This window comes from Taudactylus pleione, unplaced genomic scaffold, assembly GCF_031769625.1.
Source record: "Taudactylus pleione unplaced genomic scaffold, aTauple2 ptg000008l, whole genome shotgun sequence".
Taxonomy (NCBI): Eukaryota; Metazoa; Chordata; class Amphibia; order Anura; family Myobatrachidae; genus Taudactylus; species Taudactylus pleione.
In genome coordinates, this window is record NW_028284411.1 from 8,465,626 (window position 1) to 8,482,350 (window position 16,725).

Genomic DNA, 16,725 nt, shown 5'->3' on the forward strand with positions numbered 1-16,725 from the left:
TTATTGCCACATTTCTTATATTTGCTAAATTGGTATGTGACGTATGCTTAAATGCAGAGTATGACCTATGATATATTTTCAGTAATGACACTGATTTATTAGATGATCATGTTTATATACTATATTCATTATGAATTTTGTGTGTGAGTGAAAATTTATATATGTATATATCAACAGCAATAAAGGTAAACAGCACTAATCCAAAATAAAGGTTCCAATGCTCATTATGTCCTTTTAAATTTCATCCTTTAGCCAATTCCCAGAGAAAGGTACACTCGTCGTATTTACAGGTGGCGGCCTCAGAGTCTCCAAAATACGGGCCGTTGTTCACAAGACCAATAATAATTATTGGCAAACAAAATAAAAAAAAAAAAAATATATATATATATATATATATATATGTATACACATACAGAATTTTTTTTTAATTATTCTATATACATATCTGCAAGAATGTTATTATAACATGAAGATCTGTTAGTTTGAGGCAGCTGGCTCAGTCCTCTAGGATGTGGCCTGAAACAATTACCAGCCCCTCCGCCCATAAAGCGATCAACCCAATGCAGAATAGCACCGGGTACCCCCTGGTTAAAATATACTAGTGTTGGAATGTTTTTAGGGAATATGTGACGCCTGTATATAACAGACTTGCTTAATACAAATGAGTATTCTGGAACATAAGTGACTGGTGCATGGATAGATTGAGCGTTTCTCAGCTTTGAGAACACCTCTATATCTGGATTTTCAGCATTGAGGGTACCTCTATATATGGATCTTCAGCATTGAGGTTACTTCTATATCTGGATCTTCAGCATTGAGGGTACCTCTATATATGGATGCACAGCATTGAGGGTATCTTTATATATGGATGCACAGCATTGAGGGTATCTTTATATATGGATGCACAGCATTGAGTGTACCTCTATATATGGATGTTAGGCATTGAGTGTAACTCTATATATGGATGATCAGCATTGAGGGTACCTCTATATATGGATGATCAGCATTGAGGGTACCTCTATATATGGATGATCAGTATTGAGAGTACCTCTATATATGGATGCTCAGCATTGAGAGTACCTCTATATATGGATGCTCAGCATTGAGATTACCACTATATTTGGATGCTGAGAATTAAGAGTACCTCTATATATGGATGATCAGCATTGAGGGTACCTCTATATATGGATGATCAGCATTGAGAGTACCTCTATATATGGATGCTCAGCATTGAGATTACCACTATATTTGGATGCTGAGAATTAAGAGTACCTCTATATATGGATGATCAGCATTGAGAGTACCTCTATATATGGATGATCAGCATTGAGAGTATTCTCTGTCTGTACAGAACTTTTGCATTCTGGTTTGATCCCGATCCGTAGAGGAGACTGAGGCCCTTTGTGACCATAAATGGATCTTTGTGAAAATACTGTGACAAATTAGCTGTGTTGAATAAAAGCTGCCGGCCTGTAAACACTAGTGGAATGGCCCCTATAGATCGTAGGACTGCCGGAAATATAGCAACTTGCCAAAGCTTCATAACCCCCTAATAATACATGAACCACAGTTGTTATTGGAGAATCTTAGTGTAGCTTTGTGGGGGGGGGGTTACTTACAGATTGTACCTGGCACGTAGTAAGCAGCTGATGAATGTAACAAGCTTCAGCTACAATACTAATTATAAAGTATCCAGGTTAAAAAAGAAAAAAATATTTGCCAGTGAAACTGACAAGTATTTAAAGTCTCCTGAATCTTAAAAGTAAGCCAAAGGGTTTAATTTGCAGCCAGAGAGGCCCCTCGCCCACCTTGTGTACTGATCAGAAGCTCCCCCGCCTGCGGGAGGACTTGTCGTGGTTTAGCACTTAAAAGACATCGTCTTCTCGCAGAGTTTTACATTATAACATTGTAATTGATTAATTAAAAAAGGGACACACGTGAACCTGCCACCTGACATCTGTTTTTGATCCCTGCAAAACTGTGTTTTATTTTCTCCCCTTTCTGCAGAGGGCTCATCTGCTGGATAACACCGAGAGGCTGGAGAGGTCATCGAGGAGGCTGGAAAGCGGATACCAGATAGCAGTGGAGACCGGTAAGTGTCCTGCCAGCCAGGTCATGCTCCGCAGCGTACAGGAACCCCACCTGTCAGGCACACCTCAAAGCACAGGCGGAGACAGCCCTGCTGAGATAGCTTGTGACACATTCTGTACTGAGGGACAATCGGAGGTGCTCCGCTCTCCCCCCATCTCTCTTATATCTCTTCAATGAAGCTGGGAAATACCATTTACATTGTACACTTGTTTTAATATTTAGATGTGCTATTTGTTTAGTTCTCTAGATTGTCACTTTAAATGAGATTTCTAATAAATCTCTATTCTTTATATTATAATTACTAGCAAATATTATTATACCAGGGTTTCCCAAATCCAGTCCTCAGGGAAGCCTAACAGTGCATGTTTTCCAAATCTCCTTTTACGAGTCTCAAGTGAAATAATTAGAACCACCTGGGATCCTGGGACAGTAATCAATGCAGCAGAGCTCCAGCCCTGAGTATGGATGATGTGATTGGTGTCCTCACGCTCCGCCTACTGCGGTGGGATGACGTGATTTGTAGCAATGCACATAGCATTAAGTCTTGTCTGTCCACAGCTTCTCAGACTTCCTCTCTGCATCTCCCGGGAGGGGGGGGGGGGGGGGGGGGAGGGTGCTCTGAAAAGTCGCCGACTATGAGCAATAATTAATGCTATCTTCCTCATACAAACTAGCTGTAAATACGAGGTGCGGGTTCATTTACCGCCATTGCTTGTAGGTGCAGAATTACCAATTGGCCGTCTGACTTGCTTTAGATACTTGCTAATTGCTGATTGGTTGCTTTGGTTTTGCACCTAGAGACCGTGTCATTACATAAACTGTTAAGCCGCGTACACACTTGCCAATATTTTGAATGAAATCGTTCACAATATCGGCCAGTGCGTATGCTAAAAAATGACCAGCGATGCGCGCTCCCCCCCCCCCTCAGCATCGTCCGTTGATGGTCGGCATCGGGAAGGGTGTATACACTTGCCGATTCCGGCACCCCCGCCGGGCCCTCCGATGACGATATCGCCACATACACACATTGTCTAGTGCAGTGGTTCTCAAACTCGGTCCTCAGGACCCCACACAGGTCACGTTTTGCAGGTCACCCAGCAGGTGCACAGGTGTGTTTATTACCCACTGATACATTTTAAGAGATCCACAGGTGGAGCTAATTATTTCACTTGATTCTGTGAGGAGACTTGAAAAACATGCACTGTTTGGGGTCCTGAGGACCGAGTTTGAGAACCTGTGGTCTAGTGTGTATGCGGCTTTAGCCAATAACTTAAGAAGTGTGGCTGGCAGACTTGGCGAGCCGAGCTAAACGTATGTTTTGGACGTTCATGCAAAATCCTAACTATGCGGGGGGGAGTCAGCACAGTTATTATTATTCTTTATATGGCGCAACAAGGGTTCTGCAGCCCCTTACACAGTACATAAACAGTATGAACAAGACCAGAAAAGATGGACTGATTGTGCTGAACAGCGCAGGACATGGACAAGGTTTGGGGCTGCTGTTGGTGGTGGGGAGGAGATGACTGTATAAGCGAGGGAAGGAGAAGCACATGAGGGAAGAGGGCCCTGCTCGTGAGAACCTAAAATCTAAAGGGGAGGGGCAGACAGACAGGGGCGACACAGGGGGGAGAGATAGAAGAGGTTTATGATTATTTTACTTTTTTTTGTCAGCCTTATATTTTTGCCCCAGTAACAAATATTGGAGGAGGAGCTGTTTGGATGGACGCGCATCGGCCTGGGAAGTACGCATTTTCACATTTACATCGTATTCACGCAACATTTCTCCTGCAACGGCAACTGCAAATACAGCCCCGAATCCGTGCCGTCAACTCAAACATTAAACAAATCATCATTCCTGATCCTTTTTTCCGCTCCTTGTTTAATATTACGTTCGCCTGTTATCACTCATTTCAGCCGTCGGCGCTGTATACATACACAACTGCACGACTGTGGCTTTTTGTGTTTTTTGCAGACAGAAATCCTCTCTCTGTATATTTTTGTAGGGAGGAAAACGTCCCGCTGATGGTATTTTGTTTAGCGTAGTATGTGGTAGACGGGAGCAGCGAGGCGTCACGTGACCAGCGCTCAGAAAAGTTATAGGTGGTTGATGACTGTATTTATGCTCCGTAACTGCTTCAATATGTGCGCTCCATCCGTGATTACAGATGTATGACATCAGGCACCCCCAGCTGCTTTGTTTTTCAGAGAGTCAGTGTTTGGGACGGACCCTACTTCACTTAACTAATAGAGAATTCACAGTGACTAATCCTCCGTAACTGACACCCAATAGGAAGTTATCCTTCCTGAAATGCGTTGGGGCATTTCCATTATAATCAGACCGTTGCTTGTATAAATGATCTGAAAATGTTACATTTGTCATAGTGTACGTTTTGTTCTGCCTTCTCTTAAATCAACCTACAGTATAATAGTTTATTGTAGATTTACATACTGTACATAGACCATTTCTGTCTCTCTCCTTTGTACTTGTCACCGTGCAGGCGTAAAACATCATTTTGCCTGGTGACAGGCTGGTGAACGCTCCCAATTGTTTCATACATGTCACAAGTTCGTAGGGAACAAATTGCAAATCACTTCTGTTCCAAAAATGTGGAAATTGGTGGATCGTCACCAACTTGCGTCTGACTTTAAGGTGATTTGTAGCGGTAAAGAAATTAGATGTCGTCTTCATAAATAGAGCACTTTGTGGATTTTATCGTCTCATTCCTGCGGCTCCTAGGCGAGCTACGTGATTGTGTGGTGCCTGCACTGTATTTTTATATCGATAGTCACGTTACAATACACAAAGGACATAATGTTAACCCTTACAGCCTATGTCCTTTGTGAAGAAATTCAGAATGTGACCGATATCATTTATGTGATTGCTGTCTATATGAAGACATTTCTAACCAGCTTTAATGGGGAAAAGGGGCACCTGCTGGCCAAACGTAAGTACTGCGTGCCTCCATAGTGCTGGTTTGTGCATAGAAAACCGGTCATTGGTATAACTAAAGTAATGTGAAAAAAACAAAAAGTTTGTGTTTTAATAAATTGCAAAGTGCTGTTGAAGTGGATTTTGCCTATTCAGTGCTGTATTCTGTATCCTCTCCTCTCTAAACTCCCTCTCTTCCATAATGTCGGCACTGTAACCATTGCGATAGGATATATAATATATATATTAGTATAAGAATAAAGGCTACTTGTTATTGCAGTATTTTTGGAGAAGAATGATGGTCATAGACTTGGCCTTTTGTTTATGGGACAGTTTAAACCTTTAAATCCCCCCCCCTTCCCCCGAGTTCATCTGCCACGAGGCTGTTGGCGCAGATACCCAAATGCCCACCAGTGCATCAGCTCACTCCTAGCACTTGCTGTTGAGTTCTGTGAAATCCCTACTGGACTCTGTTCCTATCTATAACTTCAGTCTCTGCTTTAGCACATTGCTAAACCTTTGCTACAAAGAGTACGCATCTCGCCTTCCTTAACAGGGCCTCCTTCTCCCTCCTTTTATTTCTCCTCTAACTTTGAAAACAGTTTTTCAAAGATGGCCTTCGAGGTTTCCTCCCACTGTACGAACGTCTGAAGTGAGAGACACAAAAAAAAATTCTACCCGGATCCTGATAGAAAAACTACATCTGACAGGTAACAGCATGGTAGGTTTCTAATTTCAAAGGTCGGTATGATGGGAGGAAAGCGAATGTCTGCCTTGCCGGGAGATTGTAAGTGAGAAGGATGAGAAACAATGTTTATATCCGCACTGAGCAGAACCACTCCAGCCTGCAGAGGGGACGCCGGTCGTGCCCCCAACTATTTAGGCGTCGGTAATTAGTAAACCCGATTGCGGCCCTCATCTGCATGTTGGAGGCTTCTCTTCTTTTTGCATTACTGTGCGCTTACTGTGGTGTTTGTAATCAGAAGTTCTCACATTCTTTTTTTTTTTGCGCCCGTTTCACGGACATGGAGGGATTTGCAGCTATATTTTTGATCTTCTGGAAAATTGCACGGTGTGACTTGGTTTAGAGAAGCGGCAGGAACCAAATGGCGAGGCAGATATGCACTTGCTGTTTTTTAGTGGATCCTCTCGTCTCCAGTGAGATAGATATGTAAAAGTTACTGTAATGGAAGAGAAATGCCTATATATCTTTTACACTTTGTATCCGGCCACTGGAAATGTTACATTTTAAATGATTCTTGTCGCAGGGCTTTACGACGTTTTTTCATTCCAAATTCTGCTTATATTGAGTGGAGTCACCATTGTTTGCCTTCTCTGACCCATAATGACCATATATCTATCTAAAGGGTATCTTTCCCTTCTCACAGACTGTGTGGCCTAATGACAATGGATATGTATAGTTGAGTAGTGTCGGGTCTCTTGATTGCAGGGAAAGTGTAGAGACACACAATTCACTATAACGCCATTTGTATCTTTTGTGTTTCTGTGACTGTCTGAGTTTTTATGTGTCAGGATTTACAGAGTAAGGAATAACATAAAATCCCCTGTATTAGATACAGCTCCGTAAAGATATATTGTGACATCCAACAAGTGCTTTCACAAATGATACATACACTGATAAAACGCTGAATGTGCGAATGAACATGGGTAACGTAGTAACTGATTATAAACTGGAACCAAAGAGGCTCATGTCCACACGTTGGAAGAAGCCATTTTTCTGGACAGTACCATTATTTAACTTATCTGTGATTCTGGCCAGAGTGAATTGGTAGAGACACGATATTGGTTCAGCTCATAAAAAAGGCGGCCTCCATTGCCCGTAGGTCAGAAGTACATTTTAGCCAGGTCTGCCATGCTGGTCACTCCTTCTTTGGGTTCAAATGATGTTCCTGAGTTGAAGAACTGGACTGAAATGCTGGTAAACCAGCCATGCAAGAACAATGCTAATATACACCGTATTCTCTCACATAAGACTAAAGTGAGCTCCACACTATATACCCCATAGAGTCCTTACCTCAGGCCTGGGACATTGACAAACCCTCCTGAGACCGCTCAGAGAAGAATACTTAGCAGAGCTAGCCTATGTAGGATGTTGTGATAGAAACGCCCTCAGCTGTCTTATTAGCCAATCTCCTTTTGCGACATCACCACACGTGCGCCATGTGTGTCTCCGCTTATGGAGAAAATCTGGTACCCACCAAACTCAAAGTGAGACATTACCATCATTGCCACTTTAAGTCCTATAACTTAGAGCAGGGTTTTTAACACATGCGGCCGTCCAGCTGCCGTGGAACTACAAATCCCAGCATGCCCTGCTAGAGTTTTGCTTATAGGGCATACTAAAATAGTGTCAGGGCATGCTGGGATGTGTAGTTCCACAGATGGAGAGCTGCATTTTGAATACCCCTGACTTAGAGGTTTGTAGGTGTCACAGTGTTGCTCTTTCCGCTTATTATACGTAACACACATGCAGCATTGATTGTAGCAATCCAGGAAGCTGACAGCAATTAGCGCAGTCGCCTGGCCGCTCTGGAGGCTGGGTCCCAGCCACAGTGCTGTCTGCATGGAGCGCGTAGATGTGTCTTATATTTATGTGGGTGAGCTCCCAACATTCAGTAACCTTCTGGTTGGCTTATTGGAGTGAGCTTAGATTGTAAGCTATAGTGTAGCAGGAGCTGATGCAGTGCTGAGGAACATGTTCAATGAATTCTCTTTATCTCATTGCATAATGGAAAACGAGGGCGGTTTGCACAGTCCATAGATACCACTTGTCTATTTATGGTGTCAAATACAGTAAACCGTGGTTAGAACCTACTCCACTGAAAGTCACTTTGTCTGCGTCTGATACGTTTTAGCGTTGTCGCTTTAGGGTCTCTCTCTCAATCCTAAGCATAGGTCACCATCTTAATGAAGAGAAGACCTGTCTGACAGTCAAGGCCAGAACCTTGATACAGTTAAAAACGGATCAGAAATCACCTTGTTAGCGATTTGTAACACTTTAGTGCTGAATAAGGAAGCTGGGACAGCTCCTACAACCCATCTCTCTGATGAATTAACTGTCAAGGGCCCCAAGCATGCTATCTTCACTCCCTACATAACCCATATCACCAGAGTGATTCACCAGCGTGAACTAAGGATTTATGTTAATATGACCTATATTCCGAACCCATAATAACTCCTCACTGATACGTTTGTTTTTTTCTCCCTGAGTGGCATGTGTCGCTGTCGGGGCGTAGGATAGATGTCCGTAAGCTGAGATTTTGTGCTAGGATAAATGCGCTCTCGCGGCTGGCAATGTCTCGTAGCTTTCTCTGCTGTTACATTTTGTTACTTCCCAGCGTTCAGAAATCTCGGTGATGTTACCTACATGTGTCATCGTCTCACCGTTCCTTTCATATATGGTATCACGCATATGTCTTATATGTTTTATACACTCGTAAAGTGTCGCCATTATCTCAACCTGTGGTAGATGAACCTCCAGGGAAACGTCAAACAGATTCAATAGGGGGGATCTGAGGCCTAAATAGGTTTTTTTCTTCAGTAGCCAAGACCGAAATATATACAGGGATTCAGAACATTCAGAAAAATATTTGAATAGAAAATTGTGTGCTTGCTCAAATAATCCGCTTAATGCTCTGCAGTATACTGTTGGTCTGCCAAGAGAGGCAAGTTGGGACCAACACTAATGTCTGGGGTCCAGGCACCCAGGAATGGAGCGTGTATTCCAGTGCACATTCTACAATTGTAATAAGACGGTTTGGCGTTGTCATTAATGTTTCTGCTGATTTCCAAGGGACAAGTATCAGAGGTGTCTAAACTGTCTACATTTATTTTAGTCTTCATTCTAGCACGCTCAGCTGAAACAAACCATTGAGATACAGAGTAGAGTAAGCTAGAAGCACTAGAGCAGAGAGTGACACCCCTGGTAGGAAAGAGGAACTGCACGGGTGGTGGCCGGTGCAGGGTGCTAGAATTAACACTGAGTTATAAAAGAAGTCAGTCTGAGCATACGCTTTCTGCCTTTAAGCTGTGTACACACTATACCAGGTCTGGACAACCTGTGGCTCTCCAGTTGTTGTGACTAGAAGTCCCAGCATGCTTTACCAGCTGATTAATGGGACTTGTAGTTTCACAGAAGCTGGAGAGCCGCAGGTTGGCCAGGCCTGCACTATACGATATATTGTGCAATCTCAGTACTTTCGACTAATCGGCACGTCCATCCATGTGTGCCCCCTAAAGACCTATAATAGTGCGATGATTGAGGAGGTGGGTGTATGCGGGTGTTATCAGCATAGGATCCTTTCTCTAACCCACTTGGGTGTGACTTTCTGAAGGGAATGTAGTTTGGAAGCTGACTGTCTAAATCCCGACCGTTGGCTTCCAGACGTTCTAATCCCGGCGTGGTACTAATGACAGGCGTCTAAATCTACATGCCTGTCATTAACCAGACGCGGAAGACCGATGCCCGGCATCCTGATCGAAGTGATGCTGGGCGCGGACAGTCGTGGGGGGGGGGGGAGGGTTAAGTTTAGGGCTCTCGGGTGGGATTTAGGATTATGCACCCCCCCGGGAAGTTACGGTTAGGCTAGAGGAAGGGGGGGTTAGGGTTAGACACCCCCCGGGGGGAGGTTAGGGTTAGGCACCCCCCGGGGGACTTAGGTTTAGGTGGCGGGGAAGGGGGGTTAGGTTTAGGCACTTGGGGGGGAGTTTAGTGTTAGGCACCCCTAAGGGAGGCTTAGGGTTGGGGGGGAATTAGGTTAGCGATCCTTACCTTAGGGATGATCAGGATTTTCACCCTTGCCGGGCTGCCGCTGTCGGGATTTCAACCGCCGGACGCATACCTACGACACCCTTCTGAAGTGCCGTCATTTGCACCCATTGTTCATTGCATCATCCCGTTGGATGTTCAGAGCATCCAATGGGACGATGCCATGGACAGCGTGATGGTGTTACATGACGCGTGCACCGATATATATCGCGTTGACGTATGATCGTGCAGTGAGTACAGTGATGCGATATATTGTTACATCACGGAGCTGGATCGCGCTGTCGTTCAGGTGTGTACCCAGCTGTATACCACTAATGCTAGTTGTTAATATTTGTTGAAACAGCGTTGCAGCATTTTGTAAAATGGTTAAACCCTAGCGCTATACAGAAGTTGACGGATTTAGCTGTTGTTATCCAGGGCTACAAATAGGTGAAACTGTTGGTTAACAGGGTCCTGAAAGACTAAGCGAGTCACCCATCCAGTGTTTGTAATCTCCCCACACATACAGCATCGGCCACTTAAATGAAGGATGAAGCAGCCAGCAGCTTCCTCCTCCATGGTCATTGTTGTGATGTCACAGACACGCCCCACACTGCGAGAAATGACGCTTCACTGACTTCTTAGCCTTCTAAGGTAAGAAGCAGCGGGATGCATCGCTGGTGGAGGGTGGTAGGGCCCCTTACTCCCTGACCATAAAGATCCCAGAAACACAATTATCACTGTATGCAAATCAGACTGATGCAGAGGTGGGATGAAAGCAAAAAAAAATAAAAAACAGCAGTAACTTTGCACCTTGGCACAAGAATGTTGCGCTAATGGTGGAGGAGATGTAACAACCGCAGAGAGATTTAGATTTGGAAGGGATGTGATCTGAAATGTCAGTGTAATAACAAAGCTGCCCAGCATTTGTGGGCTACATGCAAAAGCAGCCAGCATTTACCCTGCATGCAAAAATAATAAATGTATTTACACCTCTTACAGTGCAACATGGTCAGTTCCAGGTGCAAAGTTACTGAGCTGCCAGCTGAGAATCAGCCCCATTATATCCAGAAACCCTGGCCCTACAGCATTAGGAGATCAGACTATTCTGCTGCGAATTAGTACCGGAGACCTCACCAAGACCTATAATAGTGCGATGATTGAGGAGGAGGGTGAACGCGGGTGGTATCGGCATTGTATCATTTCTCTAACCACTTGGGTGTGACTTTCTGAAGTGCCACCACCAGGACCGGAGTCTCTGAAAGACTCAATAAAGAACAATGTAAAGTTAAGCACTTTTCACATCAATGAAACATAAGCAATGTTCTGCCTCCATACATAATATCTGTGTTTGTTTCATCTTTGACATCTTCCAAGAGGGAATCTTTCTGTGCTGAGATGATTTCCTTTTAATGCCGTTTCCAATCACAACACAACAACCTGCGTATTCGGATGTCTGCGCCGGGTGCTCCTGTGATACCCGACGCCCTCCTCTCCCTCTTCAAGTCATTGTAAATATTGTAGTCGCAGGCCTTTACCATGTAGTTTGGTATTTTCCAGGACAACATCAAGGTTTAATACCTCTGGCTTTTAGAATTATTGTTTGAAATACTGCGTTTCAAATGCTTCCGTGTGCAGAACAGACTTTCTTGATGTGGTCGACAAGAAAAAAAAAAAAAAAAGCTAAAGCTCCTGTTCTCAGCAGATCTGTCGGCTCTATCAGGACGTAGAAACGCGCGAGAGTTCCCGTTTAAACTTTTGCGTGTCAAGAGGTACGAAGTAATAGGTGACCGGGATGACTCCTGTCTGCTTTTATTGTAACCAGGAGAACATTAAATGCGAAAAGAATGAGGAAGAAACACCGGCCAATTTTATGCTTTTACTGATGACCCAGCCTATGAGTATTGTGTTACTGTGTATATCACTTGTCATTTCCTCTCTGGGTATAAGGTGTTACTGTGTATATCACTTGTCATTTCCTCTCTGGGTATAAGGTGTTACTGTGTATATCACTTGTCATTTCCTCTCTGGGTATAAGGTGTTACTGTGTATATCACCTGTCATTTCCTCTCTGGGTATAAGGTGTTACTGTGTATATCACTTGTCATTTCCTCTCTGGGTATAAGGTGTTGCTGTGTATATCACTTGTCATTTCCTCTCTGGGTATAAGGTGTTGCTGTGTATATCACTTGGTCTCTGTCACCTGTCATTTCCTCTCTATGTATACGGTATTACTGTGTATATCACTTGGTCTCTCGGCACCTGTCATTTCCTCTCTGGGTATAAGGTGTTACTGTGTATATCACTTGGTCTCTCTGTCACCTGTCATTTCCTCTCTGGGCATAAGGTGTTACTGTGTATATCACCTGTCATTTCCTCTCTGGGTATAAGGTGTTACTGTGTATATCACTTGTCATTTCCTCTCTGGGTATAAGGTGTTACTGTGTATATCACTTGTCATTTCCTCTCTGGGTATAAGGTGTTGCTGTGTATATCACTTGTCATTTCCTCTCTGGGTATAAGGTGTTGCTGTGTATATCACTTGGTCTCTGTCACCTGTCATTTCCTCTCTATGTATACGGTGTTACTGTGTATATCACTTGGTCTCTCGGCACCTGTCATTTCCTCTCTGGGTATAAGGTGTTACTGTGTATATCACTTGGTCTCTCTGTCACCTGTCATTTCCTCTCTGGGTATAAGGTGTTACTGTGTATATCACCTGTCATTTCCTCTCTGGGTATAAGGTGTTACTGTGTATATCACTTGTCATTTCCTCTCTGGGTATAAGGTGTTACTGTGTATATCACTTGGTCTCTCGGCACCTGTCATTTCCTCTCTGGGTATAAGGTGTTACTGTGTATATCACTTGGTCTCTCTGTCACCTGTCATTTCCTCTCTGGGTATAAGGTGTTACTGTGTATATCACCTGTCATTTCCTCTCTGGGTATAAGGTGTTACTGTGTATATCACTTGTCATTTCCTCTCTGGGTATAAGGTGTTACTGTGTATATCACTTGGTCTCTCTGTCACCTGTCATTTCCTCTCTGGGTATAAGGTGTTACTGTGTATATCACTTGGTCTCTCTGTCACCTGTCATTTCCTCTCTGGGTATAAGGTGTTACTGTGTATATTACTTGGTCTCTGTCACCTGTCATTTCCTCTCTATGTATAAGGTGTTACTGTGTATATCACTTGGTCTCTAGTCACCTGTCATTTCCTCTCTGGGTATAAGGTGTTTCTGTGTATATCACTTGTCATTTCCTCTCTGGGTATAAGGTGTTACTGTGTATATCACTTGGTCTCTCGGCACCTGTCATTTCCTCTCTGGGTATAAGGTGTTACTGTGTATATCACTTGGTCTCTCTGTCACCTGTCATTTCCTCTCTGGGTATAAGGTGTTACTGTGTATATCACCTGTCATTTCCTCTCTGGGTATAAGGTGTTACTGTGTATATCACTTGTCATTTCCTCTCTGGGTATAAGGTGTTACTGTGTATATCACTTGGTCTCTCTGTCACCTGTCATTTCCTCTCTGGGTATAAGGTGTTACTGCGTATATCACTTGTCATTTCCTCTCTGGGTATAAGGTGTTACTGTGTATATCACTTGGTCTCTCTGTCACCTGTCATTTCCTCTCTGGGTATAAGGTGTTACTGTGTATATCACTTGTCATTTCCTCTCTGGGTATAAGGTGTTACTGTGTATATCACTTGATGTTTCATCACCTGTCATTTCCTCTCTGGGTATAAGGTGTTACTGTGTATATCACTTGGTCTCTCTGTCACCTGTCATTTCCTCTCTGGGTATAAGGTGTTACTGTGTATATCACTTGGTCTCTCTGTCATCTGTCATTTCCTCTCTGGGTATAAGGTGTTACTGTGTATATCACTTGCTCTCTTGTCACCTGTCATTTCCTCTCTGGGTATAAGGTGTTACTGTGTATATCACCTGTCATTTCCTCTCTGGGTATAAGGTGTTACTGTGTATATCACTTGTCATTTCCTCTATGGGTATAAGGTGTTACTGTGTATATCACTTGTCATTTCCTCTCTGGGTATAAGGTGTTACTGTGTATATCACTTGATGTTTCATCACCTGTCATTTCCTCTCTGGGTATGAGGTGTTACTGTGTATATCACTTGGTCTCTCTGTCACCTGTCATTTCCTCTCTGGGTATAAGGTGTTACTGTGTATATCACTTGGTCTTTAGTCACCTGTCATTTCCTCTCTGGGTATAAGGTGTTACTGTGTATATCACCTGTCATTTCCTCTCTGGGTATAAGGTGTTACTGTGTATATCACTTGATGTTTCATCACCTGTCATTTCCTCTCTGGGTATAAGGTGTTACTGTGTATATCACTTGGTCTCTCTGTCACTTGTCATTTCCTCTCTGGGTATAAGGTGTTACTGTGTATATCACTTGGTCGCTCTGTCACCTGTCATTTCCTCTCTTGGTATAAGGTGTTACTATGTATCACTTGGTCTCTCTGTCACCTGTCATTTCCTCTCTGGGTATAAGGTGTTACTGTGTATCACTTGCTCTCTTGTCACCTGTCATTTCCTCTCTGGGTATAAGGTGTTACTGTGTATCCCCTTTGTCTCTTGGACACCTGTAATTTCCTCTCTGGGTATAAGTAGTTACATTGTATCCCCTTTGTCTCACGGACACCTGTCATTTCCTCTCTGGGTATAAGGTGTTACATTGTATCCCCTTTGTCTCTTGGACACCTGTCATTTCCTCTCTGGGTATAAGGTGTTACATTGTATCCCCTTTGTCTCTTGGACACCTGTCATTTCCTCTCTGGGTATAAGGTGTTACATTGTATCCCCTTTGTCTCTTGGACACCTGTCATTTCCTCTCTGGGTATAAGGTGTTACATTGTATCCCCTTTGTCTCTTGGACACCTGTCATTTCCTCTCTGGGTATAAGGTGTTACATTGTATCCCCTTTGTCTCTTGGACACATGTCATTTCATCTCTGGGTATAAGGTGTTACATTGTATCTCCTTTGTCTCTCGAACACCTGTCATTTCCTCTCTGGGTATAAGGTGTTACATTGTATCCCCTTTGTCTCTTGGACACCTGTCATTTCCTCTCTGGGTATAAGGTGTTACATTGTATCCCCTTTGTCTCTTGGACACCTGTCATTTCTTCTCTTGGTATAAGGTGTTACATTGTATCCCCTTTGTCTCTTGGACACCTGTCATTTCCTCTCTGGGTATAAGTAGTTACATTGTATCCCCTTTGTCTCTTGGACACATGTCATTTCATCTCTGGGTATAAGGTGTTACATTGTATCTCCTTTGTCTCTCGAACACCTGTCATTTCCTCTCTGGGTATAAGGTGTTACATTGTATCCCCTTTGTCTCTTGGACACATGTCATTTCATCTCTGGGTATAAGGTGTTACATTGTATCCCCTTTGTCTCTCGAACACCTGTCATTTCCTCTCTGGGTATAAGGTGTTACATTGTATCCCCTTTGTCTCTTGGACACCTGTCATTTCCTCTCTGGGTATAAGGTGTTACATTGTATCCCCTTTGTCTCTTGGACACCTGTCATTTCAACTCTGGGTGTATTTCTGAGTTGTTGTCTGCTACATCTATGTAATTAAATCATCTGCCGATAAAAATGATGTCATCACGTTGGAATGTAGTAACAGTTGGTATGACCTCTGCCCCCTCCCACCTGTGTCAGTGATGTCACAGGAGAGAGTGATGGGGGCGGTGATACAGAGAGACAGTGGTGGAGGGGGGAGAGCTGGGCCTTACAGCTAGTGTTTTATATTCTGATGACGTCTGAGGTTCCCGCTCTCCCTTGTGTTACGAAGTGCTGAGCTCTGTTCCCTGACTCCCTGTTACTTATAGTGGACTCGTTATCTACACACACAACAGTCATTCTGTGCCACAAATTGTCTTACTATGGTTTTCACACCTATTTGTAAGTAATGGATCCACTTTAACAATTACCCCTGATGTTCCCAGTTCTCCTCCCCGCCCTTCCTGACTCCTTGTATCTAATGCTCAGTACAACACCCAGGTCCACACTTCACCCCCCCCCCCCCCCAGCCCGTGATTTCCCCTCACGTCAGCCTGGCCTGTACCAAATATCCGCAAGTCAGTCACTGGCTTCTCTCCCTGGGGTTATATGTAATTATGGACAATCTGTGTGTACACACGGACACATACATAGTTCCACTCTTTCTCTTTTATATACAGGGTTCATTTCTTATCACCAGTTCATGTTCCACAATCAGCTGTCATTGTCCTGAATACCATTGCTGATTTTTCTTATCCTGCATCTACGTGAACCACAGCACAGTCCCACTTCTCACATTATGTACAATAGTGGTAAATTCCCACTTCTGTGTCTGTGCTGTGTATATGAACAATTGCACAGTCCCACTTCTCACATTGGGCGGAATTAAATTGTTTTCATCCCCTAACGCGCCCGACGGAGCTATTCTATTCTTGCTCCTGTCGGGCGTGATCAGCTGCCAAGCGCTACATTTCAGCTCACAGCCCCTGGGAGATGAGAGCTGAAATGTGCGAAAAGTGACATGTTTGGGCGCCCAAACATCACTTTTCGCGATCGCGCCTAGCACTTTGGTCGGGTTTAGCTGCTTTACGCGGCTAAACCTGACCTCTATGGGCGCGATCAGCGCGAAGAACGGCAGCAATTGAATGGTGGCCCGTGATCTCCTGTCACTTTAGACGGGAGATCCGGACCGCGTAATCAATTGAATTCCTCCCATTATGTACAATAGTGGTAAATTCCCACTTCTGTGCCTGTGCTGTGTATATGAACAATCATACAGTCCCACTTCTCACATTATGTACAATAGTGGTAAATTCCCACTTCTGTGCCTGTGCTGTGTATATGAACAATCATACAGTCCCACTTCTCACATTATGTACAATAGTGGTAAATTCCCACT

At 43.7% G+C, this 16,725-nt stretch overlaps 1 protein-coding gene across 8 annotated transcripts in view; it reads left to right on the top strand.

The window, feature by feature from the left end:
• Positions 1-16,725, top strand: part of VTI1A (vesicle transport through interaction with t-SNAREs 1A) — a 428,796-nt gene that overhangs the window by 128,767 nt on the left and 283,304 nt on the right. For 7 of the 8 annotated variants that reach the window (XM_088464942.1, XM_088464909.1, XM_088465016.1 and 4 more), the window contains one exon: positions 2,008-2,092. In XM_088464942.1, coding sequence (XP_088321068.1) covers positions 2,008-2,092 — 85 coding nt within the window. Of the gene's footprint in view, positions 1-2,007; positions 2,093-3,762; positions 4,011-16,725 lie in introns of those variants that run through there. The other variant, XM_088464951.1, reaches the window with a different exon arrangement.